This window comes from Pundamilia nyererei, unplaced genomic scaffold (genome assembly GCF_000239375.1).
Source record: "Pundamilia nyererei isolate P.nyererei 1_Seehausen unplaced genomic scaffold, PunNye1.0 scaffold00316, whole genome shotgun sequence".
NCBI lineage: Eukaryota > Metazoa > Chordata > Actinopteri > Cichliformes > Cichlidae > Pundamilia > Pundamilia nyererei.
Window position 1 is genome coordinate 510,254 of NW_005187717.1, and position 12,797 is coordinate 523,050.

General features: G+C 38.5%; 1 protein-coding gene across 1 annotated transcript in view; it reads right to left on the bottom strand.

Moving 5' to 3' along the window:
* Positions 1-11,981, bottom strand: part of sctr (secretin receptor) — a 27,733-nt gene extending 15,752 nt beyond the window's left edge. Inside the window, exons 1-9 of the mRNA XM_005751583.1 lie at positions 11,828-11,981; positions 11,499-11,594; positions 10,708-10,808; positions 9,946-10,055; positions 7,543-7,675; positions 4,308-4,461; positions 4,092-4,152; positions 2,203-2,272; positions 1,320-1,411 (exon numbers count right to left, since the gene is read on the bottom strand). Coding sequence (XP_005751640.1) covers positions 1,320-1,411; positions 2,203-2,272; positions 4,092-4,152; positions 4,308-4,461; positions 7,543-7,675; positions 9,946-10,055; positions 10,708-10,808; positions 11,499-11,594; positions 11,828-11,981 — 971 coding nt within the window. The remainder of the gene's footprint in view (positions 1-1,319; positions 1,412-2,202; positions 2,273-4,091; positions 4,153-4,307; positions 4,462-7,542; positions 7,676-9,945; positions 10,056-10,707; positions 10,809-11,498; positions 11,595-11,827) is intronic.
* Positions 11,982-12,797: the final 816 nt, after the last annotated feature.

The following is a 12,797-nucleotide window of genomic DNA, read 5'->3' on the forward strand; positions in this document are numbered from 1 at the left end:
GATTTCTGCCCATAGGGGAAGTAGCTCACCTTTTATGGTGGGCTTACTGTGGTGTATAAACCCTCAAAGTAATGCATTACTGTAATCATATTGCATTTGTCTACAATGTAAAAATTTATAACAAATACTAAATTCAGGAATCACATTATAGTTACTAATAAAAAAAAGTGCTGCTGCTGCTTTTGTGTTTATCTGGAGTTGCATAGATAGTTAATAAACACTTAAAGCCACAGAATAAAGTATAGTACAAATATGTGTGTGGATGGGTGAATGATGCCTGTAGCAAACTTTTCTCTCCAAGTGTCAGTCCATTTGCTACTTTCCAACCTAGAGCAGGCTTAGGTGTAATTACATTTCCTCTTGTCACCATAACGTTTTCCGAGCGTTCTGACTTAGGTGGAAGCTTTATGGTATTACTAAGATCTAAGGTACTACAAAGAAAAAGATTTGTGAGCATTTGAAAAGTTTAGTGTTACACTGTTAACTGCAAGTGCCCAGGTACTATTACAAAGTAAAGGTAATGATTGATGTAATGATTCACAAATTACTTTCTACATCAGTAAATCACATGGGTGTTTAAATGCAAATTTAAAACATATGAGTAATATTTCATACTTTTATTTGAGTAGTGATACGAACACTGGACCTGTTTAATCAATGTTACTGAACTATGAGCATTTTTTTTGAATAAAAGAGGCTTTTCTTATATTCTGCTAGGTGAGCTGAAACCAATTACTTCTTCCACATAAAAGCCAGATTAATCTTTATACACTCATCAAATGCATCACCGCAACTTCTCTGCCTTCAACACGTCAGTGAAGAATGTCTGAGCACTCAAAGTGCTTTATACAACTAATTCATTCATCCAATCACACATTCTTCTAAGCTCTTAAGTGCTCTATCTAACATTCATACACCATTCACACTCTGATGGATGCATGGGAGAGCAACATGGGGTTGGTATCTTGCCCAAGGATACTTGACATGCAGACTGGAGCAGACTGGGATCGAACCACTGACCGTGGCTGACCTGCTCTACCACCTGAACTACAGCCACCCCACACATACAGTTTGTATGTCCTCTATCTCATTTCTTGCCTTCAGCAAACAAACGTTGGAGTAAAAGGTTTCATTGAAACAACGTTTTGCACCACCCAGCTTCTCTAATTCAATTCGGTTTTATTTTATTCATGTAGTGCCAAATCACAACAACAATTGCCTCAAGGCGCTTCAGAGTCTCTTTCACATAATAGCTGGTTAGCTTTGACTGGGGCCATTTCACAGTTCTGTGGAATAGAAAACTGAAGTAAGTCACTCACCTGTAGTGATTGAATTCATTGCCGGGCATGTCTTGTGTCCTTAGCTTGGCCACCAGTATTTTTAGGATACACAGGAAGAACAACAAGTTCACCTGGAAAACAAAGCAGGCAGAGCTTCAGCTTTAGGCGCTGCTCCCTGGGATGAATGATGCTTTCACACAATTATTAGAAACTGCTGCCTTGCTACAGTGTAAACACTCTTTATTGGATCTCTGCTTTGTTGTTTTTGATGTGACTGTTTCCTGTTGCGCTCATTTCTGGAACCATTAAATCACTGGCCCAATAGTTAATTATATCATAACCCACAGTTTTAATAATGTCTTAAAGTGAAACTGTGTCTATGCTTATCATAAAAGATTAAGTATTTACAGCCATACAGAAATTTTAATACTAAAGATCCACCACAACTTTCTGTGAATGGCTGTCAAGTGATTGCCAGAGATTGGTGGCTGCTGTTTGGGGGAATCAGTTGGAAAGAGTGTGCTGCTCCAACATTCTCCTTATACAAGGAAGAACCTGACTTGTCTGGCCATTCCATTTTCATGGAATTATAGTGAAACTTGAAAAAGTGTGATCCAAACCAGAAACCGTGAAATCTCGTCTTCAAAGTACAAATTGCACCTGAAGTTTGTGACCAACACATTTCACAGATACAACTTGTACTGTGAAGGCGAATGTTCTCCATTTCTGGTTTGTGTTGCACTCTTTGCACTTCCAATACCATTTGGTCAGTAGATTGTAGGTCCTTGTATTATGGTCACCAGAAGTTTGCATGAACTTCTGGTTTCCTTAGCAACCTGCTAGTGTCCAGAGCAATGACAAGGAAGCTTTCAGAGCATGCAATCATTTTTTTACAGAAAGATCAACATAAGGAAGAACTGACTATAATGAAGAGTAGAACAGGAAGTCTGAGAATCCACCAGATCCATTCACTCCTTCTCATCTCCCAGCAACTTAAGAGAGGAAACATAAACAAACACGATGTCAGTGACAGTAACTGGTCACAGTAATTGGTCAGGATTTCAAGCTACTGAATTAAATATATGGCCAAAAATATCTAGACACAAAATATTTACAGTTGATCCCACCAACCTATATGTGGTAGTTTAACATTCCCAAACCTAATCCAATCAATCCCTAACTGTGGAGAATAACATTGAGTATCCTGCTTTTAAAGGGATATATAATAATAATAATAATAATGGTGATAATAATAATAATAATGACAACAATAACAACAATAATAATATAATAATAATAATAATAATAATAACAATAATAATAATGATGATGATGATGATGATGGTGATAATAATAATAACAATAACAACAACAACAACACCAACAACAACAACAACAACAATAATGTGACAGATGAGACTCAGGGACAGTCGTTTTTTCAGTCTCTTGATGTCAGCAGCTCCAGTGTTGCTCTCCCAGCACTGTACACTATGCAGACCATAAATTAGTCATAGATATTGTCCATAATTTTACAAACACTGAAGGTTCTCAGCTTTTCTACTCGTCCCCTTTTTGTATAAAGCTTCTGATCTTCCAATTTAGTCTGTTGCTGATACAGATGCATCCTGTCTCAGACGTACGATGGAGTATGAGGGCCACATTAAGAAAAAAAAAACCAAGATCATTTTGAGAATTAACTCAAAATTTGGAGATTAAAATCAAAAATCTCTTATGAGAAAAAAGTTGAAATACTATTTTGGGAAAAAAATCTAAAAATAAAGATTACAGTTGTTTCTCTGGGTTAGTAAAATTGTACTTTAGAATCAGTTATAGTAACAAGAAGGGAAATTATTCCTGTTTTAGCACTTATATATGTATTTACCCATAAATTGAGCACTCCAGTTTTCAACAATTGGTGAGGGTGTACTCAGAATAGCGCTATCCACCCACAGTAAACTTTGTAGTGGTTTATTTCTAAATGAAATATTCCAAAATGTTATATTGGGCAGAAAATTAAAAGGATGAATTAATGATTTTACTTTATACACAAATTATGACGGTGCATTTTTCTAATAGGACAGTCTGTATCTGTGACATTGTTGCTCAAAGGTCTACCAGTTACATCACGCTTGCTTTAACATTGTTTTTCTTTCAAAACCTAAAGTTTTTCATTTTGCAAGCGGGCAGCTGACCCACAAATGTATGTATTACTGTAGGGTCTACCTTACAATATAAAGCGCCTTGAGGTGACTGTTGTTGTGATTTGGTGCTGTGCAAATAAAATTGAAGTGAAACTGAATTGAAAAGATTATTACCTGGTTATTAATTTGTTATTAAAAATTTAAAAAGCCAGCTTTGTGTTCTGCAGCTCTGTTTCCTGCCTATTACACAGAAACTACCAAAGGTAACTGAGTGGTAACAATTACCACATTATTAGAGTCTTGTTTCTCCTTGTTACCCTACTATTACCTCTTTATTACTGACTTGTAATAGAAAGTGCTACCAAATATTTTTATTGACGTGGTGCTAATATTCCTTCATACAAGAGAGATGGGTCATGTAACAATCTTCATTCTGAATTTCATCACCATCTCACTCAAAGTTGCTAATGACAGCACTTAATATGGCCATAAACTCCTGTATTTTAAATAACAGTTTGATATTTGAAATGAAGAGAAATCCTAGGAATCAGAAGAAAGGGAGGTATTTATTCCCAGCATGTAATCATTTTACATTTATTCCTTTAATGTCCAAAAACATGTGATCATGTGTACTGTTTGTACTATACAGTTTAATATGTGTTGAGCTTACCCTTCATCTTCATGGAGGTACTTAGCAAAACTCCAGCCACTCATGATAATCACTGGAGAACCTGGAAGACGAGAGAAACGTTAGCGTTTACCTTCTGCTATTATCAATAAGAGGACTATATAGATCAGCAAAATACTGACATCCAAATAAACAGAGTGAAACAAAGAAAAATAATAATAAAGAATAGTAACAGTGACTGCTACTGAGCTGTCATACCCCAGCCAAGGATGATGTACCACGACAAGTGTTTCCTCTGAGAGAACAGCGAGGCGCTGACAAGTTTGTACAGGTAGTAGCCCTCAGCCAGCAGCCAGCTGTAGTTGGCCATGATGCAGTAGTTAGACAACACAGTGGCAAATTTACAACTGACCTTCAGGGGGCAGCAGAGGGCAGAGAGAAGATAAGCAGGTGTCTGACACAGTGCACACAGTGTAACTCAGCGTTATCATGGTCATCTTGAAGCATTCTCAATCATCCAGGTGAGTAAATCTCCAAAAGTTGTTTCTGTTCATCTGGATGTTTTCAGTGGGAGAAACATTTCGTCATCATCCAGGTGACGTCGTCAGTCTCCCGTGAAAACCTGTGAAAACGCTACGTCCAGATGAACAGAATCAACTTTTGGAGGGTTATCAGGGCCACATAAAACTAAACTAAAACTAGATTTTAAAAAGAAAAGATGACAGCTGAAACATTATTCACTGATACATTAGTGTTTCTACAGTATTTTAAACATTAACACATTTGGTAACAACTGATAAATATTGCCAAAAACTCGACTCTCGCCAAAAATGACCCACAAACAAGTTCTGTTGTATTATGAGTTCTGACCTGTGGTAGAAGATGAATATTGCCCATTTCAATCCACCACACACATTGTGCTAGGTGGTACGTGGACCCAAAATATAATACAGTGTAACAGTAACTCCCCAAATTACATCATCAGTTAGATCTCTCACAGATGACGTGAATCAGTTGTATAAAGACATACATGCTAGTTTTAACTGGTGATTCTAAATTGGCATTATATAATCATATAGTGATTATATTATATACAGTGGATTATAGAAGTACAGCTTGCTGACATTTTCACTGCAATACTTGGACTTGTGGTCTATTTATATGTTGCATCTGAATTCTTCCTCCAGCACTTATCTACTTGTGCTGGTGTAATCTAATGTTATAGCTGTTGCATCATCTCCTGAGGATTCGTCTCCTCCTTCTTACACTAATCATTGCTGTCAGAGGTTTTTCTTGTGATACAGATGGGCGAGTGTGCAACTGTTCTTCGGAAACATGCCAGAAATATGCGATGCTCAGCTCTAAACACTGTAGGTGAGGAAAAAGCTCAGCGAAAAACTGATCAGTGCAGCTAATCTTAGTGTGATTCATCTTAATATTTTCCTCCAATAACCTTGGCTGTGACAGGGCCAGACAAAGAGCAATCCTGGAGGCTTGATTTATTGCACTGTGTACCCTGCCTGGGACAGGGTCACCAGGTCCCTACCCTGGAGCTTGGCCCGGCGTAGAGGCTCCAGAGTGAGGGTCTGGTGACTGAGCCTTAATCCGTATGGCCTGACCAGGCTCTGTGTCCATTCTCCTATGGGTCCACTACCACAGGAGTCTATAGGGGTTTGATACTCTTTGGATTGGGTGGCAGTCAGAGGCAGAGGTCCTGGCATTCTGATGCCCAGCTTCCAAAATTGGCCTGTGGCACAGGGAACGTCACCTCTCTGGTGGGGAAGGAGCCTGAGCTGGTGTGTGAGGTCGGGAGATACCGACTATATATAGCTGGGCTCATCTCAGCGCATAATTCTGGCTGTGGAACAAGGTTTCTGGAGAGGGATGGGACTTATTTCCACTGAAGATCCCCTATGTGAAAGGTGGTGGGCTCCTCAGGATTCGCTGCATGCATATTGGGGTTTTCCCTGGTGGACAAGTGGGTAGCTTCCCTGCACCTCAGAGTCAGGGAGTGGGTCCTCATGTTGTTTTTTCCTCTGTGCCAAATGATGGTTCACTGTACCCAGGCTTCTTAGAGTGGCTTTGTTGTGTGAAGGACTCTAATCCACGGACTCCGCTGTTCTGCTGGGGGTCTGCAGGGTCACCCACATGGGAAGTGATAGTGTGATCTGGGGGGAGTGTGACTGAGAGAAACGGCCTCTCTGATCTGCGATGACTCACTTATGACTGGGGGGGGAGGTCACTGACATTGAATGTCCTTCACTGACATGCTTGAAGGAGATTCAAAGCTCTTCTTTGCATGTTTCTGCCTTTTGCTCCATTCTCTCTAAACATGATCGCACTTCAATAATGTTGAGGTCTGCGCTCCGGGGAGGCTAAACCCTGACTGATATTTTTTCATTGTGTGTTTGTGTTGGCAGTGTGTTTGAGATCATTGTCATGCTAAAATATGAACTTGCTGCCAATCAGACTCTTTCTACAAGGAAACAGATGGTGGATCAAAATCTGACAGTACTATGTTCATAATTCCCTAAATTTTGACAAGATCCCCAACAACCCCAGTCTGAAATGAACCAACCACGGCACAGCTTCCACTATGTTTTACAGATGACTCTTACTGTTGTGCCTCTTTCCTGATCTCTTGGGATTCATCACTCCATAAAACCCACATTTATCTTTAGTAGTTTTCAAAATGTTCATGTTCAAACTCAGCCTCAGATTTCAATTTGCAAAAAAAGGAAAAGAAAAAATAGCATGAAAGTGTGCAAACCTTTTAAAAAGTATATCTTAAAAACTCTAAGATATCATTCTAAAATGAAAAACAATCATTATAACAAACTTTAAACATTTTATTCAGATCAGAGATGGTGCAGCAGAAAATATTCTAAAAATCTGAGACTGAAGGTCTTGAAATTGAAAAACACGCAAACATTTAACAAAATTATTCTCTGATTTATAAAAGTCCACGATCTTGTTCCATCTACTCGTATTTTTGTTTTTGCCATACAACGCGTCATATTTGCTCAGTCAGCATGAAAATGAAATAAAAGTGTCATGTTCTTCATTTTGTATCCAAGAATTTCATATTAAATGCTTTTCAGCGATGTACCATTCAGAAATGGTCACTATAGTGGTACAGAGCTTGAATCCATAATCTATTTACATTAAACACTTTTTATCTATGACACAAACACAGTAGATAAAAACTGGGGAAAAGCCATGATTGGTGGATAACTTGCTCTACTTCCTGAGGCACAGCAGTGATCACAGGATCAACAGTTGATGCTGTGAAGTAGTAAACTCATTTTTCAGTATCACCCACTTGCATTAATTGAAGAACTTGAAGAAAAAAGTGGCACAGCATTATCTGAATGTGTCTGTCCCCACATGTTAAATATTAATGTCTTGTCTTGTTAAACGTCTCACGTTACCAAGTCACAACATAGCATGTGCCCTCTCTCTCTCTCTTTGTTAAGACAAAAACAGAAAGTACCGTATAGATGTGACAGTGAAAACTGTCTTCATTTGAGAACAGAACTGCATCCCTAATAAAGATGAGTACGGCTCGGAAGATGAAGGAGAGGAAGAGCTGGACATGGATAAAGTTGCGTGTGCAGTGGAGCCTCCTGAGGATTGTGGGACACAGACATGGATCAAATGTTATAATCGTTCATGTTATTTGATAACATGTATATCATAGATAATGTAAATGTGTATATACATGCATATATTTGGTGGTGATAATATATACATGTTAAATTATAAATTATGTATTGAGAATAGATTATTTAACCCTCTAAGGTCATCGTCACTGGTAAACCTTACCATAACAAAAAAGTTACATTTTTGTTTGTAACCTTTTGGGCTCTACTTCTACTCCAATGAAAAGAAAAAAAAACAGTAATTATTGACAATTATTAACTGACACTTATCGAGTATTTACATTTTTCCACAAACGTTCTTTGCTTTTCTGCAACAGATATCAAAAGCTTAGGGTTTGGAGCTCAGACGGTTAATGTGACAACTGAAGTGTTCATGATTTAAGAGTGATTAAACGTGCTAATTTCTTCTTCTTAGTGAAGTCATCAGTTCATAGATCAAATATATTGTAATAAAAACATATTGTGAGGAATTCCCTATGTTGCATTCATTTCTCCAACAACAAAATTTCTTTATTTCTTCATCGTACTTGTGGCATTTCAGATAAAGTGGAGATTCAGATGCAGCACTGTGTTATTTTGCAACACTGCAAATGTTTGACTCACAGTAATGACAATTTGTAGTTGGACCTTTAATTACATGTTTTATTATTAAAAGAAAATTATTGTTAAGAAAATAATTATATTGAGTTTTACTAAAAGGGCAAAAATCAGTCATCAACACTTGGGCCATATATGCTTACAGTACATAACCATTTGTAAAGTATAGATAACTTAAGGATTATAAATCTACCCTCTGGATCTATAACTGTGATCTGTAATGATTGTGCTAAGCTAAAAGGTTTGTTGAAGCCTGCAGACTCGAATACTGTACTACTCAGCCAACTCTTCCCTCTTTTTCTACAAACGCTTCACAAATCTACCTTTGCCTGAAGCATTTACCAGTGAGTCGCATCAAAGGTGAGATGCATTCATCAGAGTATAAATGTGTGTGAATGTTGGATAAGAAGCACTTAAGCATAGGAAAAGTGCTTGTGTGAATGGGTAAATGAGGCATGTTGTATAAAGCACTTTGCTCTGGGAGAGTAGAAAAGCACTATATAAGAATCAGTCCATATACCAGACATGCTAAAATTGTTTTCATGGTTCAGCTCTTATCATTTAAAGCTTTAACCTCCTAAGACCTGAACTCTTCCACGGCATGCATTTTTAATATCTCTTTGATATTTGGGCTGATTGGGACCAGATCAATGTAAAAACAAAGAAACACCAGATTTTTTTTTTTTTACCCAATTTTTGTTCCTAAGAAAAATGAGAGCCACGTATGAGGACATTCGTTTTAAAATTTGATGGAACAATGGTAGTATAATGTCCTCGTAAGTGGATATCAGGCCCTTGTAGAGCAAAATTGAGTATTTTGGTCTAGACAACCCAAAATGTGATGCCCACATATGTGGACGCCAGGTCCTAGGAGGTTGAAGTGGGCACAGGTGGTGTTGAAAGTTAGAAAAAAAAATCAGCCACAGATACAGGTTCTCTTTTTTTTCTATAGACTTTTAGATTTTGGCTGGACAAATGGGATGAGAGCAGAGGAACCTCCAGGATGCTGTGTTCATAGTTTAAATGATGAATTAAGACCAGAGTTAGTTGCTAAGGATCTCCATAAATCACTTGATGCTCTTGTTTTCAAAACTTTTTTCAAAAAAAGTGCTAACAAATCAGTATACTTACATCATTGACAAATAGCAGAAGTCATTTTATGAGTTAAAAATACTTACACTGTACTTAAATTACTTACACTGTACTTAAATTTCTTGCAGTGCTATTTGTGTCATGAAAAATACCTCAAAGTTATACAGCCTGCACCCCAGTACAGCATACTTACAGTGTAAGATGGGGAAGTATTGTTTGTTTTTCCAGAAATTACCATGAAATTATGAAGTAATCAACACGCACTTAAAAATACATAGGATGTTTTAAAATTACTTACAAATTACTTACAATATAAGGTGTTTTTCTTCTTTTTTTAAAATTCATGTAAATTCAAATGAAATTACATTTAGTTACAGGGTACTTAGTCATGGGCCTAATAGCTCTGATAATGTAAATGTCTTATAATAAATCAAATAACTACTTTCTAATGACATCTGTAATAATTGTGCCTCACACACAGTTGGTAAAGTAACAGACAGTGTTGTACGCAGATATTGTTGTTTGTTAATTCTCTCATCACTGACCTCAGAAGGGAGAGAATAGCAACAGCTGTGATGAGGAAGACAAGGGAAACACTGTAACCCACAGAGTACATGATTCTCACAAACAGGAAGTACCTCTGGGAGCTGTGCACCTGGGAAAAACATGAATATATCCAGTGAGTTCAGCAGCAGCAGATTTTTGCATGACTATGTATCTATTTATCTCATTGGACGAAAGGCAAGAATATTTTTGGTATCATAACTTTCAACACTGCCACAACACTGCCATGTAAACAGGATTAATTCAAACTGAACTGGCAGCCCTCACCCTGCATCTGCAGGGTTCCTGCACGTTCCTTCTATGTGCAGAGAGTGTGAGAAGAGGCAGAGGAAGACAGAAGACTAAGGCTACGTTCACACGTACACGCAGATTTTTCTATGCGTTTGCACCTTTTGTCCCCTTGTAAACGGCGTTTTCGGTCACTGAAAACGGAAAATCTCCATTTTCAAAAAAACAGAATAACGAGGGGATGGGAAACAAAAGGAAAACACAGCTGGAACTAATCTGACACAACGAGAAAGGGAGGAAGCAAAACTGAACACTTTGAACACAGGACAAGGGATTATCAAAAAAATAGGAAACATGAGACACACACTAAGAAGCGGGCTTGACACAAGGACTGGGAGGAAACAGACATGGGGACATAACCGAGTGGGGAGACAGGTTTTGTTACCGCCCCCCCTTCAGTTAGTTCGATGGGTGACTGAGTGCTACAGCATGAAAGGAAGAAGGAAGAGGCTTACTTCTAGAGGAAGGCTTTCATTAAAGCCATACTCGCATGCTATATCATGTGGAGGGTAGGGATCAGTCCAGCCAAGCTCTGTGCAGTTCCTGAAAACTTGCCCTACAGAAATGGAACACATACATACAATGTGTTTTATTGTTAACACATAAAAAACAATAGCAGAAATTTAGGGTTTTTTTGTAATATATAGGATAAAGGTTAATCTAGTTCAACCCCCTGGAGACAATGAGTGTGTGAATCTAATTATACCACAATCCAAGAGGTTCACTCCAGCTCACCACGGACATCAAGGTAAGACCTACAGTATCTAACATCCCTGTGTTGTTGTTTCTTTGTTGTCAGGAGTGTTGGTCCAGGATCAACATTGCAACTGAACAATCATGTCTTTGTGATGCCATTACTGTGCAATGTGGGGGAAAATGTACTTGTTTATAGAAAACTCTTTTCTGGTAGAAATAGTAAGCATTTCAAGTGTTTTCTTTATTAATTTATACAATATATTAATATATTTATGATACATATAATAAATATATTGTGAACTTGGTTGTGCTGTTATATTAAACTTATGTTAGTTTGTTCATGTTTGCTTTTAATAACATTAGCTTGTTTCTTGGTTAATGCTAACTGAATGCTCAGACAGCATCACTGGTAAATTGTGATACTGATTCTAGACTTACATTATTATTATGATGTAGAAACTACAGCAACACAGGGATATCAAATCATGTGACTAACATAGCCAAGCTATGAGTTTAAAAATATGCACTACTGTATGGCCCTACTACTAACCAGTGGTGTGTAGAAATCCAGGACATGGCTGAGACACAACATCTCCAACTGCAGCATGGGGCCAACAGTTAACATGGTCCCACCATCCCCTGCATTCTGTCAAAAAAAGAAAATCAAATTTTCAAAGAAAATCAAATTTTCAAAGAAAATCAAATTTCACTTTGTTCACAGCTCAGGTGATTGCTAAAGCACAGCGTGGGTGTGGGAGGAGTTTGGTGAGGCCATGGAAACAGACTTTTGGCTTGAGGCAATTCTGGTGCAGGTGGTGTGCTGGCAACTTCAACTAGTTGGATGGTGGAGGGAATACTTGATGACCTCCTTAATCCCACTGACACATTTTCTGTAGAAGAACTCAAACATCACTGGGGTCAAGGTCACTGAGGTAGTTTGATGGCTGGGCCCCTGGATGAGGTTTTCCCGGAGTTCCTTAACACTCTGGCTGTGGTAGAACTGTCTTGTTGACACACCTCTGCAATGTTGCATGGCGATCTGGGGTGGTGCCTGTGAAATGAGAGACTTGAGTGATAGTTTCTATATTTAAGAAGGGGGACTGAAAGGGTGTGCTCCAACTAGAGGGAGACGGCTCTCCTCGGCCTCCCTGGGAATGTTTGTGCTAGGGTAAAGGAAAAGAAAGTTTGTCCATTAGTCGCACTTCAAATCCAGGAAGAACAATTTGGTTTTCATGCTGGACCAGCTCTTTATTGAACTCACACATTTTCAAGTGTTTATGGGAGTTTGGCCATCCAGTCTACATGAGTTTTGTAAACTTGGGGGTGGCATTCAACAGCATCCCTTGGGGTATACTTAGGTGGTGCTTAAGGACTATGGGGCCCGTTACAAGCTACAACCGTGTACAATTGTGACAAGAGCTTGTCTGAAATGCCAACAATAAGAGGGATTCATTTCTGGTGAGGTGCCCTTTTTTAGTGAATTTCTAGGTGAAGCCAAGTGACTGAAGGCTTGCGTGTTGGTGGCCTCATCGTCTCATCTGTCCCTTTTTTGTAGATGATGTGGTCCTGTTGGTTTCATCAGGTAGTGTGAGCATTGAGCTCACACTGGAGCGATTTGCAGTCTATTGTGAGAGAACAGGAACAAGAATCAGGTCTGAGTTCATAGCAGTCAGCCAGAAAAGGCTGGAGTAGCCACTTCGTGTAAGAGAAGAGTTTCTTCTCCAAGTGGAGGAGTTTAGGTATCTCATTTGATCATGAGTGAGAGATCCTGACAGATGGATTGGATAGTGACCGAAAAACAAGTCGGGGAGATTAATTTTCCTCAAAGTTTTTGCTGGGCTTTCCTCTA